We start from the raw sequence: 19,646 nt of genomic DNA on the forward strand, positions 1-19,646 counted from the left end.
GGGAGATTGACAGTTCTTTTGTGTTTCTTCCATTTGCGAAAAATCGCACCAACTGTTGTCACCTTCTCACCAAGCTGCTTGGCCATGGTCTTGTAGCCCATTCCAGCCTTGTGTAGGTCTACAATCTTGTCCCCGACATCCTTGGAGAGCTCTTTCGTCTTGGCCTTGGTGGAGAGTTTTTAATCTGATTGATTGCTTCTGTGGACAGGTGTCTTTTATATAGGTATCAAGCTGCGGTTAGGAGCACTCCCTTTAAGAGTGTGCTCCTAATCTCAGCTCGTTACCTGTATAAAAAGACACCTGGGAGCCAGAAATGTTTCTGATTGAGAGGGGGTCAAATACTTATTTCCCTCATTAAAATGCAAATCAATTTATAACATTTTTGACATGCGTTTTTCTCAATATTTTTGTTGTTATTCTGTCTCTCACTGTTCAAATAAACCTAACATTAAAATTATAGACTGATCATTTCTTTGTCAGTGGGCAAACGTACAAAATCAGCTGGGGATCAAATACTTTTTCCCCCCACTGTAGGTTATGCAGCAGGCAGGGCTATTCAGGCCTCACAGGAGTCATGTTGTTTTCCCACACCCACAAAGGACAGCCACACTACAGTCACACCAACACAAGGTTTAAGGGAGCACTAAATCCTACTGATCATCTACGGAGGGATGATACGCTCATGATAATCACAGACCTAGCTTCTACTGAAGATCTGTACTTTCACGGCATGTCGTGCTGATGATCCCTTAAGAAAAAACAGGATTAAGAACAACGCATTCTACATTTCTGAGGATGTTTTACCACTGCCGTTGAAAGTTAGTGACAAAAGAATGCTACACAGCCAGTCTGCCACAGTATCAGCTTTATGTATTTTCTCTTTATCCCTGAAGTGAGACTCAAGGTCGCAGGTCGTTTCTCTGACAACGCCATATGGATCCTCAAAAAGGTTACGAGGGAGCTGCTGCATAAACTTGTTCTGTATTCGTTTTTCTATTCTCATTCCAAGGTTCTAGAAACCCGAGTGACACAAAACATATTGCGTAACGCCGAGCCAAGAGGCAGGCACACAGCACTTTGGACAGCAGAGCAGCAGGCTACTCGCTGAGGCGGAGCCTTTTCCTTATTTTTATAAACCATTTTCATTTCATTTGAGCTTACTGGGCCTGAACAGGTGCTTCTCTACTTCTAATGTAATATCACCTAACGTCAGGCCAGAAACCCAAACACAATGCTTCACCATCCTCCTAGTCTCACAGGAATACCTGCTGTACTCTACCCTTTCCGTACGATCCCCTATTTTATTCCCCTTTTTAGCCAATCATCCCTTTCTATGAAAGAATGTCTCTTTTCGACTCTTTCAGTTCCCTGTGCACTCAAGGGGGACCAAGTCCAACCTTCTCTCCAGAGAGCCCTTATAGCATACTGAGGACCTCGGCTGGAGGGTGGCTGGCCCACATTCAGGCTCTCTTCATATTCAACAGATATTCAAGATTAACACTTGAGGATACGCTTGACAAAATCCAATTTCCTTTCTCTGCTCTCTTTCCATCTGAAATAGATTTATGACTCTATGAATTTAAGGAAGAGGGAGTAGTGGTTAAGTTGTGAGGAGGAATGGGCTTGTTGTTGGTCCACTAGATGTATAAAAGGCTGAGGCACACACACCTACGGTAGTTGTGCTTGGGAGAAACAGCCTTAGATAAAGTTTTATTTATTAAATGTCACCTTTATTTAACCAGGTAGGCCAGTTGAGAACAAGTTCTCATTTACAACTGAGTCCTGGCCAAGATAAAGCAAAGCAGTGCTACAAAAAACAACAGAGTTACACATGGGATGAACAAACGTACAGTCAATAACACAATAGAAACATCTACATACAGTGTGTGCAAATGTAGTAAGATTAGGGAGGTAAGGCAATAAATAGGCCATAGTGGCGAAATGATTACAATTTAGCATTAACACTTGAGTGATAGATGTGCAGATGATGTGCAAGTAGAGGTACTGGGGTGCAAAAGAGCAAAAATAAATAACAATATGGGGATAAGGTAGTTGGGTGGGATATGTACAGATGGGCTGTGTACAGGTGCAGTGATCAGTGTGTGGTTTGCTATGCTAGAGAAAGAGAGAGTAGACAAAAATGACAACTACGAAAAGTAGGGCTTGACATAAAAACAACAATGTGAATCCAGTGAGCATGACCTTTTGATTTGGGTGTGTGATTTATAGACAGTAGGGAAAACAAAATGAGGCAGGCCCAGGAGCCAGCTGTACATAAACAAAGCAGGGAAGTTTGATGTGACAAGGATGACTTGATTGCGGTCGGAAGCGACGTGACCTCAGATAGCCTTTGTGTGGTGAGCGTGTACAAACGCAGCACGTCAAACCCAACAGCTCCGAGACTGACAATAGACCTTGCAGGCAGGCAGGGTGGAGTCTTATGTCACCCTGCCATCGCTACGGGGCTTTCCACCTCCCATAACAGGAGAGGGAGAGAGTCTTTACACGGACTTCACTGCAGCCTGACCTGACTAGGAGGTCCCTAACAGAACATGACACCACAGCTTTGTATTGACACAGTACAATGTCACAATCACAAAGCCCTTGCCAGTTTGCTCAAGCTGCAACATGAGGAAATATTAACCGTGTCTGATTATATTTTAGCACAGATGTGAGAGCAGAGTCAACATTACCAGACTGTTTGAGAGTGGCGAGCTAGCGTAGACTTGCCCAGCCCCAGTCAAAAGGGAATGTCACCAAGTTGTAAACACTTCCCGTCAGGAAGGGAGCACTTCCTTAATCCTGGAGCAACCCTCTTGTTCCTTATTTTCCACCAAACAAAAGCAGACAGTCAGTGGCCTGGTTGCTTTACCTTTGGTCCAATCACTGCACCAAGCAATTAATATGGTGGCTGAACTATATTAGGCCTACACCTAGAGACAGAGTAATAAAACAGTGTTACATGTCATACAGTAGTAACTATAGGATATTACAGAAGGGAAAACAGCAGGGCAAACTCTCAAACCCTAATCCGAACAAGATCTGTGTCCTACGAAGCCTAGGAGAGACATCAGTGCCCATCCAGTCTATAATGAGAGGTTTGGCCAGTTCCCCAGCGGTGCCCGTGTCTATGGAGACTACAACCCCACTGGCAGACACACACACTCCAGCCTCAGCACCTGTCAGTGAGCACAGGTCATAGGTCAGCTCCACTGTGAAGGAAGGGCACAGACCTTAAAGAGCTCCACTCTACCTCCAGGATAGTAAATACAGAAACAGTGCAGCTTAACTCCTCTACACTATATCTAAAATACCATGGGATAATTCCTATGTTCTACACACAGAAAACCCAGCAAGGGTCAGATATGGCCAACTACGTGGGGAGAGCAGCAGTGTTTGGTTTTACTCAGAGTTGAGGTTAAGGGCCGTCCTACTGTTAGCTATCAGTGGGGCGGTTAAAAATACCAGTGCTTCACGCAGGCTTTCTGTACATGCCCTGGATGGCATGAAACCTCAGGGCTCAATTTGTTTCCTTTTAATCAGTGTCTGATGACGTGCTCACAAACCAGGGCTTCCCTTACATGCTCTACTACACTGTGTTATTAAACAAAACAGTGCCATGTGTCCACAGACAACTCTCCAGACTGCAGTGGCCAATAACTGCCTGCATACAGGGCCGGGTATTATGTGACCTGAAAGCCTAGAGAAATACACAGTGGAACAGCTACAGTAACCCTCTTTAGGAAAAACAAAGAGAAGGGAAATGTTTTAATGCCACTGCTTCCACATCTCAGGACTAGAACTGTACATGGGGGTTAATTCATTAAAACTTTGCCATCGTGTTAAATTGGTTAACAAGTCATCCCCCCCCCCCCAAAAAAAATTGCAACAAAATGTTTTGTGACTTACAACAGATAGGTGCAGTGAAATGTGTTGTTTTACAGGGTTAGCCATAGTAGAACGGAGCCCCTGGAACAAATTAGGGTTAAGTTCCTTGCTCAAGGGAAGAGATTTTTCATCTGGTCAGTTTGGGTATTCGAACCAGCGACTGCTTGGTTACTGGCCCAACGCTCTAACCGCTAAAAGCAGGTGAAGACTCCTCTTAACCCATTGTAAACCTCTAATCATACACCATATGCTACTCAGTATTTTGAGTATTAGGTATGCTATGCATCATTCAGCTTTCAAAAACACTCAATGTCATTACAAAGTTGTATAAACCTCTATAAAATAGTCCACTTCAGTATCAATGCATAATCTCTTTCCTGACCAGATCAACATTTCACATCTGAGTTTTGTCCTCATGTGATTCCTCCATGTCATCCTGTAGTGTAGTCATCTTCCCCATGCAGAATGACATCATCCTGGTGGGTTGAGGCGGGGTGTAAATAAAGTTAGCTTTGTTGGCCCAGCACCAGCAGAGGTTCCTTCCTCCTAAAGAGCTCTTCCAGGATTCCTGCCTGGGAAATAGGAATTTAGAACTAACTGATTCCCTGTGCAACTGTTAAGGACAGAATATGATATACCCATAAAACACCACAGAAGGGTAATGTTTGGAGAACAAAAAAAAAAAACACATGGCTGCCCAGTCCACCTGGAAATGCTTGATAATCTGTTGCTGGAAAACAATAGTGCCAGTTGCCAAGGCAGCTGGGATACCTTGAAGAGTTCAACAAATGGATGGCCCTCTTGGACACTTCAGAGAACAATAACATGATTGATAACTACCCAACAGTCCTCTAACTGGACTACAAGGAGATGCTGCGCCAAAGCAATCATCTTAAACCAGGTTCAGCTGTAATTATGGGGCAGTGTATCCATAGCAACCAACAACTTTTTTTAAATCAATTATCATAATGTGGAAAGTATTCATTTTCTTGTGAAACACACCCAGTGAACATAACAATAATTGTTTTGATAATCTTTAAATTAAAAATCAAAAATGTTGTCCCCTGCCATTGGACCTAGCTAGCTTTCAATTCCACATAGTATCACCATCTAGGCTCTCCGATAGGGATGCACGATATATCGGTGACCATAACGGAATTGGACGATATTAGCTAAAACTGCCAACATCGGTATTGGCCGATGTCTAGTTTAACACTGATGTGCAAAACCAATGTCAAAGCTGATGTGCATACCTATATAACGTAGGTACATGACGTAAGTTCATCTCAGCCTATGCTACCCTCCAGTCCCTAGACTTCCTGGCGCTGACGGAAACATGGATTACCACAGATAACACTGCTACTCCTACTGCTCTCTCTTCGTCTGCCCACGTGTTCTCGCATACCCCTAGAGCATCGAGCCAGCGGGGTGGTGGCACTGGAATCCTCATCTCTCCCAAGTGGACATTCTCTCTTTCTCCCCTGACCCATCTGTCTATCTCCTCATTTGAATTCCATGCTGTCACAGTTACCAGCCCTTTCAAGCTTAACATCCTTATCATTTATCGCCCTCCAGGTTCCCTTGGAGAGTTCATCAATGAGCTTGACGCCTTGATAAGTTCCTTTCCTGAGGATGGCTCACCTCTCACAGTTCTGGGTGACTTTAACCTCCCCACGTCTACCTTTGACTCATTCCTCTCTGCCTCCTTCTTTCCACTCCTCTCCTCTTTTGACCTCACCCTCTCACCTTCCCCCCCTACTCACAAGGCAGGCAATACGCTTGACCTCATCTTTACTAGATGCTGTTCTTCCACTAATCTCATTGCAACTCCCCTCCAAATCTCCGACCACTACCTTGTATCCTTTTCCCTCTTGCTCTCATCCAACACTTCTCACTCTGCCCCTACTTGGATGGTATTGCGCCATCCCAACCTTCGCTCTCTCTCTCCCGCTACTCTCTCCTCTTCCATCCTATCATCTCTTCCCTCTGCTCAAACCTTCTCCAACCTATCTCCTGATTCTGCCTCCTCAACCCTCCTCTCCTCCCTTTCTGCATCCTTTGATTTTCTCTGTCCCCTATCCTCCAGGCCGGCTCGGTCCTCCCCTCCTGCTCCGTGGCTCGACGACTCACTACGAGCTCACAGAACAGGGCTCCGGGCAGCCGAGCGGAAATGGAGGAAAACTCGCCTCCCTGCGGACCTGGCATCCTTTCACTCACTCCTCTCTACATTCTCCTCTTCTGTCTCTGCTGCTAAAGCCACGTTCTACCACTCTAAATTCCAAGCATCTGCCTCTAACCCTAGGAAGCTCTTTGCTACCTTCTCCTCCCTCCTGAATCCTCCTCCCCCTCCTCCCTCTCTGCGGATGACTTCGTCAACCATTTTGAAAAGAAGGTTGACGATATCCGATCCTCGTTTGCTAAGTCAAATGACACCGCTGGTCCTGCTCACACTGCCCTACCCTGTGCTTTGACCTCTTTCTCCCCTCTCTCTCCAGATGAAATCTCGCGTCTTGTGACGGCCGGCCGCCCAACAACCTGCCCACTTGACCCTATCCCCTCCTCTCTTCTCCAGACCATTTCCGGAGACCTTCTCCCCTTCCTCACCTCGCTCATCAACTCATCCTTGACCGCTGGCTACGTCCCTTCCGTCTTCAAGAGAGCGAGAGTTGCACCCCTTCTGAAAAAACCTACACTCGATCCCTCCGATGTCAACAACTACAGACCAGTATCCCTTCTTTCTTTTCTCTCCAAAACTCTTGAACGTGCCGTCCTTGGCCAGCTCTCCTGCTATCTCTCTCAGAATGACCTTCTTGATCCTAATCAGTCAGGTTTCAAGACTGGGCATTCAACTGAGACTGCTCTTCTCTGTGTCACGGAGGCTCTCCGCACTGCTAAAGCTAACTCTCTTCTGCTCTCATACTTCTAGACCTATCTGCTGCCTTTGATACTGTGAACCATCAGATCCTCCTCTCCACCCTCTCCGAGTTGGGCATCTCCGGCGCGGCCCACGCTTGGATTGCGTCCTACCTGACAGGTCGCTCCTACCAGGTGGCGTGGCGAGAATCTGTCTCCGCACCATGCGCTCTCACCACTGGTGTCCCCCAGGGCTCTGTTCTAGGCCCTCTCCTATTCTCGCTATACACCAAGTCACTTGGCTCTGTCATATCCTCACATGGTCTCTCCTATCATTGCTATGCAGACGACACACAATTAATCTTCTCCTTTCCCCCTTCTGATAACCAGGCGGCGAATCGCATCTCTGCATGTCTGTCAGACATATCAGTGTGGATGACGGATCACCAGCTCAAGCTGAACCTCGGCAAGACGGAGCTGCTCTTCCTCCCGGGGAAGGACTGCCCGTTCCATGATCTCGCCATCACGGTTGACAACTCCCTTGTGTCCTCCTCCCAGAGTGCTAAGAACCTTGGCGTGATCCTGGACAACACCCTGTCGTTCTCCACTAACATCAAGGCGGTGACCCGATCCTGTAGGTTCATGCTCCACAACATTCGCAGAGTACGACCCTGCCTCACACAGGAAGCGGCGCAGGTCCTAATCCAGGCACTTGTCATCTCCCGTCTGGATTACTGCAACTCGCTGTTGGCTGGGCTCCCTGCCTGTGCCATTAAACCCCTACAACTCATCCAGAACGCCGCAGCCCGTCTGGTGTTCAACCTTCCCAAGTTCTCTCACGTCACCCCGCTCCTCCGCTCTCTCCACTGGCTTCCAGTTGAAGCTCGCATCCGCTACAAGACCATGGTGATTGCCTACGGAGCTGTGAAGGGAACGGCACCTCCATACCTTCAGGCTCTGATCAGGCCCTACACCCAAACAAGGGCACTGCGTTCATCCACCACTGGCCTGCTGGCCCCCCTACCTCTGAGGAAGCACAGTTCCCGCTCAGCCCAGTCAAAACTGTTCGCTGCTCTGGCACCCCAATGGTGGAACAAGCTCCCTCACGACGCCAGGACAGCGGAGTCAATCACCACCTTCCGGAGACACCTGAAACCCCACCTCTTTAAGGAATACCTAGGATAGGATAAAGTAATCCTTCTAACCCCCCCCCCTTAAAATATTTAGATGCACTATTGTAAAGTGGTTGTTCCACTGGATATCATAAGGTGAATGCACCATTTTGTAAGTCGCTCTGGATAAGAGCGTCTGCTAAATGACTTAAATGTAAATGTAAATGTAATGACGGCATGCAAAACTGTGCGCTACACAGCATTCCTAACCTAGCCCAAAATGTCTGCTGTGTGGATCGAGCAGTCAACAAGTCGAGCAGTCATTTGAAAGAGTAAGAACATTTCAGCAAGACAACTCAAATGTGAAATCCATTAAAGCCAAGATAATGGAAATCATTGCACTTGACAATCAACCGTTCTCTAAGCACCGGTACACACTACCAAGTAAGCTATTTTTCAGATGTTGCCCTACTGGAGTTACACAGCATCACTGCTATTAGCTTCACGACATAAATACAGTTGAAGTCGGAAATGTACATACACTTAAGTTGGACTCATTAAAACTTGTTTTTCAACCACTCCACAAATTTCTTGTTAACAAACTATAGTTTTGGCAAGTCGGTTAGGACATCTACTTTGTGCATGACACGTAATTTTTCCAACAATTGTTTACAGACAGATTATTTCACTGTATCACAATTGCAGTGGGTTAGAAGTTTACATACACTAAGTTGACTGTGCCTTTAAACAGCTTGGAAAATTCCAGAAAATAATGTCATGGCTTTAGAAGCTTCTGATAGGCTAATTGACAATTTTAATCAATTGGAGGTGTACCTGTGGATGTATTTCAAGGCCTACCTTCAAACTCAGTGCCTCTTTGTTTGACATCATGAGAAAATCAAAAGAAATCAGCCAAGACCTCCTTGGGAGCAATTTTCAAATGCCTGAAGGTACCACGTTCATCTGTACAAACAATAGTACGCAAGTATAAACACCATGGGACCACGCAGCCATCCTTCCGCTCAGGAAGGAGATGCGTTCTGTCTTCTCGAGATGAACATACTTTGGTGCGAAAATTGCAAATCAATCCCAGAACAACAGCAAAGGACCTTGTGAAGATGCTGGAGGAAACAGGTACAAAAGTATCTATATCCACAGTAAAACTATTCCAATATTGACATAACCTGAAAGGGCGCTCAGCAAGGAAGAAGCCTCTGCTCAAAAACCACCATAAAAAAGACAGACTACGGTTTGCAACTGCACATGGGGACAAAGATCGTACTTTTTGGAGAAATGTCCTCTGATGAAACAAAAATGTAACTGTTTGGCCATAATGACCATCGTTATGTTTGGAGGAAAAAGGGTGAGGCTTGCAAGCCGAAGAACACCATCCCAACTGTGAAGCACGGGAGTGGCAGCATCATGTTGTGAGGGTCCTTTGTTGCAGGAGGGACTGGTGCACTTCACAAAAATAGATGGCATCATGAGGAAGGGAAATTATGTGGATATATTGAAGCAACATCTCAAGACATCAGTCAGGAAGTTAAAGCTTGGTCGCAAATGGGTCTTCCAAATGGACAATGACCCCAAGCATACTTCCAAAGTTGTGGCAAAATGGCTTAAGGACAAAGTCAAGGTATTGGAGTGGCCATCACAAAGCCCTGACCTCAATCCTATAGAAAATGTGTGGGCAGAACTGAAAAAGCGTGTGCGAGCAAGGAGGCCTACAAACCTGACTCCGTTACACAAGCTCTGTCAGGAGGAATGGGCCAAAATTCACCCAACATTTGACCCAAGTTAAACAATTTAAAGGCAATGCTACCAAATACTAATTGAGTGTATGTAAACTTCTGACCACTGGGAATGTGATGAAAGAAATAAAAGCTGAAATAAATCACTCTACTATTATTCTGACATTTCACATTCTTAAAATAAAAGTGGTGACCCTAACTGACCTAAGAAAGGAATGTTTTACTAGGATTAAATGTCAGGAATTGTGAAAAATCCCCCCACACACACACACACACTATGGAACGTTGTTTGGGTCTTTGCATGTCAAAAAATATACAGTAGCACTGTCAAAACCGTAAAAAAGGCTGCAAACACCGGCCACGAACAATGTGTTTACGATACCGCGTTGGTAATAAAGCATAATTTGTTTGACCGCAACTTCTGAAGTAGCTAGCTTTAGCTTGGTACCTAGCTAGCACCAAATACAACCAGCCTGAAAACAATGACCAGTAAAAACTGCAGTCATTTTCATTATTCTTAGCAATGATTTAGAAATCCTTGTGAGTAAATATTAGCTAGGTTGCCACTTGTTGTTCCCCTATTGAAATTGAACTTCAGTTCATGAAAATAAAAAGCTAGCCAGCTACTTAACCCTGTTGCCCAAAGCTAATGTTATAAGCAGCCAGCTAGCTTCATCTGGCAAGTGAGGCTCGACCTGACCGGGTTACGTGTTGTGAAGCTAGCCACAATAAGTATTAGGCACAATAGTGGAATTTGCGGTTATATTCAGGTCCTGATTGGTCAACAAGCTTATTTGACACATCAAATAGTGCAAAATAGTATATTTTTGACACGCAAAGACCCAAACGGCGTCCCATAGAAATCCTGGTTGAGAATGAAACGACTGAACAACGAAACAGCACAGCAAATAAAGTTAAGAAATAGGTTTTGATTATGTTTTACTGGTAATGGGGACATACGTAAATGCCAACAAAATACATTTTTGGTCAGTGTGTGTGTGTAACCTTTATTTAACAAGGCAAGTCAGTTAAGAACAAATTCTTATTTACAATGATGGCCTACCCTGGCCTCTAACTGTACTAAAATGCTTAAAAGGCCGTTACAACGTTAAACATCGGTATCGTTTTCTTATTTTTTTGGGCAAGGAAAATATCGGAATCGGCCAAAAATGTGATATCGGTGCATCACTACTGTCTGGTAATCATGAACTCAATTTTTTTAACTGTATAGTTATTTGCATTCTTAAAACTCTGTTGAGCATTAAAAGTAAAGGGTCAGCATGTTTTAACTCCTACTCTATAGGCCTACTGTACTCTGTGCCCTCTACTCTGTTTGCCTGGACCATATTCCATGTGTACCAGAAATATCCCTTTAAGAATGAAAGAGAACATTTAACCTCCCATGGGTGTTAGATCTGGAAATGACTTTCACAGAGCAGACAATTAAGCAGCAATACAACCCCTTTCAGGTTTGACACTTACAAAGCAATTCCTTTCAGACGTCTTCCTTGGTGATACAGTGCAAGTAAACAGGCGTGTGTTTGTGTGGAGGTGGGAGTGGGAGGAGAAGTGCACTTCCTGTAATGCTCTGACAATCAGCTAAAGCCAGCTATCAGAACCTGTCAGCTTCCATCTGATAGTAAGACAGGTATGAGACTGCTCATACGTCTAGAGACACCCACGCATCACATGATGGATTCTGGTGCCCGTCCACCAGGAGGTCAGATGCCCCGGTAGTGTTTACGTCTGACATTTCTCCTATCACTACAAGGACTGAGAGAGGAGCACAGTAGAAAACAGAACAACAAAGAGCTAGGCACATCCCCCTGAAGAGAGGATTGCCAGAGTCAAGGCTTTAAAGCAAGACTGAGATAGTGAGGGAATGAAGATGAGGAAAAGTTCAGAACCCCAAGCACTGCTAATCTATAGGCCAGTCAAACAGCCTTGATTTACCCACACACCAAGAGACTGCTGCTGGAGGGAAAACCACTGCAAGAACACACACACACACAAAATCAGATTGGAACAGAAAGCCAAAGACAAAGGGACGCGCGCTAAAGCCGTAGCATGTCTATTCCATGGGAAATTAAAGAGCGTCGGTTCAAACCCCCACACGCTGTTGAGACGCTACTCGTAAGCTAATTACACATGACTGTCCCTTCAAGGACTTGGCTAAACAACACCCGATTGGCTCACAGCACCTGCTCTGATTCCATTATCTGAGATGTGATCTGGGCTGGGGAGTGTTGGGGAGGCTCAGGCAGCTGAGATGTGATCTGGGCTGGGGAGTGTTGGGGAGGCTCAGGCAGCTGAGATGTGATCTGGGCTGGGGAGTGTTGGGGAGGCTCAGGCAGCTGAGATGTGATCTGGGCTGGGGAGTGTTGGGTAGGCTCAGGCAGCTGAGATGTGATCTGGGCTGGGGAGTGTTGGGGAGGCTCAGGCAGCTGAGATGTGATCTGGGCTGGGGAGTGTTGGGGAGGCTCAGGCAGCTGATGCCCACTTGTAGCAGTCATCATTCCAACACGCTCAAATATACATGTAGAGTAGAGAAACGCCATGCGTATGCAGGGAAAGACAAAGACAAAGCATAGAAACGAAAGAATTTGTGAAAATGGGATTTTGAGATGAACAACCGGAGATTGGCAATTGAGACAGGAATCGGTCTCAAGGACAGGAATAGAACATGTTAATGACAAAACAAATAAGCCATGGTCTCCCCGGCTGCTAATGCATCACTTGACTTTATGAACTGCTGAGTCAATGGCTGTTAAAGGTACATGGAAGGAAAAGAAGGAAATAACCATGAAATAAATCTGTCTAATCTAATGTCTCACCTGGCTGTGGGACAGCTGCCTATATTGTGTTTATGATCCTATACTGCCTGATTCTACACATAGATAGTGTACGGAAACTGGCTTATGGACTCAGAGGCCCCATTCACTCAACTGCTTCCGTGGACCATGGTGGGAAGTATAACGTGGCTAAAATACTGCTGCATAGGGTCTCAAGGCCAGAGCAACCCTGGTGCTTAGGACAGTTTATGAATTCATAAAGCCACACAGCAATATATTTAGCCACATGATTTTACAAGGGAGACTTAGGCACTAACACTTTTGTTTACACATTTCATAAGTTGTGCCTGTCATCACTTTCATGTGTCCTTGAGAAGTTAGTTAGTGCCGAGTCGAGTAGGCGAGACCATGCCAGGGGGAAGAGCGATGATGAGAGCATTTAAATTAGCTGGATAATAATTGATCATCTCCCTCTACCATGAAGGTCTTGTCATTATGAAACAGGAAAACATTTAAAAAAATAAACAAATCAAGCTGGTGCTCTTACCTGTGGCTGGCTCCTACGTGCTTGTCGTCATAAAAGAAAGTCCATAATAGAGTCCATCAGAATGGCCAAAATGGGGGAGGCCTAAGTTTCATGTAATCACCATACTGTACATTTACATTACATTTACATTTTAGTCATTTAGCAGACACTTATCCAGAGCGACTTGCATACATTTCATACCATTTCATGCATTTAAAAAAAAAAAATTGTACTGGCCCCCCGTGGGAATCGAACCCACAACCCTGGCGTTGCACACACCATGCTCTACCAACTGAGCCACAGGGAAGAACTACATTGTATCATCCCCCCCCCCTTTAACTGAATGAAAAAGCTTTGGAGGGTTAAGATTAGACAAAACACTAGATGGCATAGACTCTGCTATTGGCAGCACAAGCATTAGGTAAGCAGTTATATAATTAGCATCCACTAGTCAAGTAATTAAAACATCAATGGGGTTCAGGCTGTAACAAGACAGTGGTGTGGTCCTCTCTTCCTAGCACTCCCTCTCCCTATAGTCAGCATTCAAACACTTCACTCCAGCCAGTACAATTGACTAGCCAATTCAGTTCCTGTATAGTGTCCATAAATTGTGAGGTCTACAATAGATCATGTTCAGTGGAAGAAATGTAATTAAGATCAGAATCCTAGCATTCTTTGATATGCTGTAGGCCTAAACTAAGAATAATACATGCCTTGATATGGCACTACGTTACAAACTGTGAAATATCTTAATAAATAGCAGCTCATGTCAGAACACGGCTGTTTGGAAATTCAGCATTATCATCAGATGAAACTGCCTGACACTCAAGGCCTGTCTACACCACCCCTCTGTATCTGAACAGAGAACACATACCGTTTTACTGAGAAACCAGCTGAAAATCATATGTTCTCACAGTAATGGTGCAGCAAGGATTTTACACATCTGGTTGTTGGTAAAGGCCAATTCCACAGCAACAGGGTGATGCTGAGACTCCGATTTTTCACGTTGACATGTCAAACAAAAACCAATGATATCAAAGTTACACAAACCATACAACGCTATGCAAAAGGTCCACTTAACAATTGACCGAACATTTTACAAAAACACATTTACTTGAAGAACAGTGCAGTTACTACGTTTGGTAACAGTGATGGTTTGTTTTGTAATTCCGTTACCAAACGTAGAACAGTCATTCTCAGCTGCATTTTGACAAGGGCAGAGGCTAGTGGTATTATATTAGAAAATCCTCACCGTGACATCCTCCAAAACTGATACAAATTATGATGACCGTCTACGAAAAACAAATCCACAACAAGTGGAATAAATACAGTGTAATACCTGATAAGCCTATTTGCTTCTACAGGTAGTTCTACTGGAAACGGAATAGGCTATTCTACATGCCTGTTCATAACCATCAGACTTGGGGTCTCTCACTCGCACTACACCAATGTCAGTTGTGCATCTCAGCAGACAGACCCTACAGGGGTCAAGACAATAGATCCTTCTGGAAGAGTACCTGACAACATTACCTTGGCCTGTCTGTCGGAAAAGCCAGCACGTGTAAGGTTGAAGGCCTGTGTTGCCTAGTGATCAAACTCTCGTGGGGGACGGTCTGCTCTCATTATTACTTAACCCCCCTCCCATTTCACCACAGTACTAAACGAAAACCCAGTCTTCTGAATCAGAATCCCTCTAACTCACCTACCCCTCACATGGATGTGATACAATTTCAGCATATTATCATGTTCATGTTTGAGAGTGCAACATTTTTAAACCATGTTACAGAACAATCTGCCTGGCTGCCAGCTCCTCCAACATGTGCCCACTGCACTGCAAAAGAAAAGAAAAAGGGGGGGGGGGGGGGGTGAGACAAAGGCAACAGTATTTTCCTGCTTGAGAATTCCATCCCTAATTGACTACCAAGATCAAAATAATCCCCAATTAACAGGAGACAGCGGTAATCCATTTAATTAGCCAACAGCAGTCAGTTACTGTGAGGAAACAGTCTTCAGTTTCCAATTATTTTAATTTGGTCAGCTCTGGAACATCGTTTATCATAAAATTCCAAAAACCCTGCATTGTTGAATGTGATGACAACTGCATACGAGAAACTAAAAGACCATTTCTGAATACACAAATTACTGTACAATTATTAAATGAGGTTTTCAAGCTTTTAAATAGCTTGCAAATTGCCATGTTCCTTTGGTGCACGACACTGCTTACTGGCATACTTTAATGACCACCAGTTGAACTGAAATAGAAAAACTCCTATGGAATGGCAGGCAGGTACCCTCAACACTAAACAGACTGCACCTTACAACAGGACGTGTGGAAAGAGGAAGTAACCTGTTTAATTAGGGACTAAGGAATTTCATAACAGAATTGTAAATGTGCAGCACTACTTTGCATACTTGCATAAGGTTTTGGCTGTGCTCTAACTAAACTACTATGAGATTGTCTGACATAGTAAGCTTGAGTAAACAAATACCTGGCAACAGGTGATTAGTGCTTCAGAACAGGGAGTAGCAGACTGAGTTATGCAGTATGGGTGTTGTCAATGTTGAGAAATAGTTACGCACTTTTACTCTCTCACACACACACACACACACACACACTTGTGCTTTTCCTGGGTCCTCCCCCTGCCTGCGCTGGAGGGAGAGGCATGTACATTCATAAACAGAATCACATTCTTCCTTAACCTCACTGACATTGAATGTCTCAGGTTTCTTCCAATGAACCAGTGTGTGTTCCTAAAAAGCAGTAGGCTTCAAGGCACGTGGTGTACACTGACTGACTGCGCAAGCATTCTTCCCATCGGTCTCCGGTCCACACACTATCTGTTGATGACAGGGACAGAGTAGACTAGGGTACAGAGATGACATAGTTGTAAAAGTGTAGATTTTGCTTGGTGAGCAGAGAGTTGAATGAACCTGGTCTGGATTATTTGAAAACGTGCAAAGTGAAATATACACTGTTAAGTTCTGCCAGTTTCAACAATCCATTTCCTGTTTGAATAAGTCCCCACATGATGGAACGTGGTCTGATCCACCGCTTTCAATGGAAACCAATGCATTTGAATAGTGAAAATGCCAACATCACATCACTATTGAACCAGCTCTTTAATTGAACCTAGGTGGACAGATTGTAATCTCTTAAATTTAAGGAACTGTACCGGCATATGGCAGAAAGCGTATGGCATCGTGTGGTAGAGCGGTTTGCTTCAAAGTTGTAAACAGAGTGCCCCATGGTGGCAGTGGGGTTACGGTATGGGCAGGCATAAGCTACGGACATCAAACACAATTGTATTTTATTGATTTGAATGTACAGAGATACCGTGACGAGATCCTGAGCACCACTGTCGTGCCATTCATCCCCGGCCATCATGTTTCGGCATGATAATGCATGACCCTATGTCGCAAGGATCTGTACACACTTCCTGGAAGCTTAAAATGCCCCAGTTCTTCCATGGCCTGCATACTCACCATACATGTCACCGATTCAGCGTATTTGGGGTGCTCTGGATGGACAGCATGTTCCAGTTCCCCGCAACTTCGCACTGCCATTGAAGAGTATGACAACATTCCACAATCAAGTCTGATCATCTCCATGCGTTGGAGATAAATTGCGCTGCATGAGGTAAAAAAAAAAAATGGTGGTCAGACCAGAGACGGACAGGGTCTGAGCCACACCCCTACCTTTGTTTTTTAAAGGCATCTGTAACCAACATCTGTATTCCCAGTCCAGTAAAATCCATAGATTAGGGCCAAATTAATTTCTCTCAATTGACGGATTTCCTTAGAAATTGTTGCATGTTGCATTTATATTTTTGTTCAGTGTACTTGAAGTAGGCTATTTTGCTTAGGGTAAGTAAAAGAAATGGTTTTGGCCAATTTGTACCCCCCATTTTATGGCATTGGAATGTTTTCATACTGGAAGCAGAGATATTGTAAATAAGAATTTGTTCTTAACTGACTTGTATAGTTAAACATTTTTTAAATAAATGGGATCCACATGTTCATCTGACTGTGGGGAAAAAGATGATTAAGGGCTTCTTTGCCAACATACAGAACTATCCATTTCATTGAAAGGTTAGAGTTTAAAATATTGTAATAAACTTCATGCTTGAAGACAGCATGTATCTTCCTTTCACCTACTGACATGCAGGCTACTACACTCCTTCATCCAATGTAATCAAATGTGTCAGTAAAGATTTCTGAGCTAGAGTCCTCATGTACTGTGCAGCTGTTGTCTGACTGACCCAGCCATTGACAAACACCTGAAAAGAACTACACTGAACAAAAATACAAAAACGCAACAAAGTGTTGAAACCATGTTTCATGAGCTGAAATAAAGGACCCCAGAAATGTTTAATACACACAAAAATGTACACAAAATGTATTTTACATCCCTTAGTGTGCATTTCTCCTTTGCCAAGATAATCCATCCACCTGACAGGTGTGGCTTGTCAAGAAGCTGATTAAACAGCATGATCATTACACAGGTGCAACTTGTGTTGGGGACAAAAGGACACTAAAATATGCAGTTCTGTAACAACGCCGCAGATGTCTCAAGTTGGAGCGTGTAATTGGCATTCTGACTGCAGGAATGTCCATCAGTGGTTGCCAGAGAATTGAATGTTCATTTCTCTACCATAAGCCGCATCCTTGTTTTAGAGAATTTGGCAGTATGTCCAACCGGCCTCACAACCGCACACTGCGTGTACGGCATCGTGTGGGTGAATGGTTCGCTAATGTCAATGTTGTGAACAGAGTGCACTATGGTGGTCGCTGGGGTTATGGTATGGGTAGACATAAGCGATGGACAACGAACACAATTGTATTTTATCAAATGGCAATTTGAATCCACCGAGATACCATGACAAGATCCTGAGGCCCATTGTGACATTCATCCACCCACAATTTTCTCATGTTTCAGCATGATAATGCACGACCCCGTGTCAAAGAGCTGTACACACATCCTGGAAGCAGAAAATGGCATGCATACATACATACATACTCAGACATGTCACCCATTGAGCATATTTGGGATGCTCTGGATTGACATGTATGACAGCGTGTTCCAGTTCCCACCAATATCCTGCAACTTCACACAGCCATTGTAGAGGAGTTGGACATCAATCAACTCAAAGGAAATGTGTCATGCTGCAAATGATGATCACACCAGATACTGACTGGTTTTCTGATCTATGCCCCTATTGTTTTAAAAGCTATCTGTATTCCCAATCAAGTGAAATCCATAGATTATGGCCAAATTAACTTATTTCAGTTGACTTATTTCCTTATATGAACTCAGTAAAATCTTTCATTGTTGCATGTCACATTTATATTTTTTTTAGTGTAGTCCTGCCGGTTTCAATTATCCTTTCCCTGTTTGAGTAAGTCCTCGCGATAGTAACATGATCTAATCGACCACTTTCAATGGTTATCAATGCGTTTGAATAGTGAAAATGACGACATCACATAACAATTTAACCATCTCTTTAATTGAACCTAGGTGGATAGATTGTAACATCTTACATTAAAAACAAATCTAAGAAGCAATTTAGACTTGTTCAAAGTTGTGTAGGCTATGACGCCGCATAGCTACAATGTTACTGGTGTGAGATATTGGAGAGGCAGGCTAAGGGCAACAAAAAAAAAACGTACCTTTTCTTTATTCTCATTTTCAGGAGGCGGTGACGTGGGAGATTTAACGTTCCCAACAGCAACAGCTTGGGCTACAATACCGCTGCCCGGAGCAGAGTTGCTTTTCTCGATTGTTTCCACCTTTATAAGCCGGTGCTTTGGTGACACATACTTTATGTCCGGCGACCCCCCAGAGCCCAAACCAGTTCCAAACGAAATATTTCCTCCTCCCGTGTACGGATCTTCGAAGTCCAGTTCCTTTTGGAGTTTGTAAGCAGCAAGAATGTCCGGCTGTGCAGGGCTTGGATAGAGAGATGTGGCCCCGGAGCTTGGTTGTTGGTAGCCAGGCGTACCGGTCACAGCGGCGTGACAATGTCTGTAGTCTGGTTTCGGGGGCGCCGGAGGTGGTGCTTTGGTAGTTTTGAATCCTAGGTGTTCCCTGAACCATCTGGCCATGCTGCCAGTGCATTGCTCACAAGTCTATTTAAATATTTCGTTGCACCTTTCCTGACAATAGCCTCCTGTTTTCCTGAGCGTAGTTTTTCTATAGGTCACCTCGACTGGCTTCTGAAATGTTTCTCCAGCTCCTACTCCTCTTGTACGCGGCGCTGACCACTGACGAACGCAGCCACATGCACTTTCTGAGCTCCCGCAACTCTGACACTTTCGCTCTGACAGCAGAGCGCTCTTTGGCTGTGGCGAGTCCTCTCCGCTACTCAACATGGGAGAGCGCTTTTGCACGCGTGGGATACGTTTCCCTGTCCTCATACCTGAGAACAATCACTGCCACCTACCGGACTGTTAATTTAGCCTACTAAATGCTTGGTTTTACTTGTAATATCCCTGAGGTCGTTACATTTTCATTGTTTGTTCCCTAATAATATGCTGTTGTACTGGATAACTTAGTCAGAAGTATCTGAGCCACTAACACGTGGGATTACAAATGTTTAAAAACGCGTGCAAAACTGATATTTAGTGGTAGATATTGGATGGGTCTTTTGCCCATTTAAAAGCAACAGAGAAAAAAATATAATTTTAAAATCAATTCCATACAGGCAGACCTGATTACTGTAGGAGC

At 44.2% G+C, this 19,646-nt stretch overlaps 1 protein-coding gene across 4 annotated transcripts in view; it reads right to left on the bottom strand.

Moving 5' to 3' along the window:
* Positions 1 to 19,324, bottom strand: part of LOC106587230 (SH2 domain-containing adapter protein F) — a 112,402-nt gene extending 93,078 nt beyond the window's left edge. For 2 of the 4 annotated variants that reach the window (XM_082969463.1, XM_082969462.1), the window contains exon 1: positions 18,590 to 19,324. In XM_082969463.1, the coding sequence (XP_082825589.1) occupies positions 18,590 to 19,024 (435 nt within the window). In that variant the 5' untranslated portion in view covers positions 19,025 to 19,324. The remainder of the gene's footprint in view (positions 1 to 18,589) is intronic. The other 2 variants (XM_014175420.3, XM_014175421.3) reach the window with 2 other exon arrangements.
* Between the last annotated feature and the right edge of the window lie 322 nt (positions 19,325 to 19,646).

Source organism: Salmo salar, chromosome 26 (assembly GCF_965601325.2).
Source record: "Salmo salar chromosome 26, fSalSal1, whole genome shotgun sequence".
In the NCBI taxonomy this organism is placed as follows: Eukaryota; Metazoa; Chordata; class Actinopteri; order Salmoniformes; family Salmonidae; genus Salmo; species Salmo salar.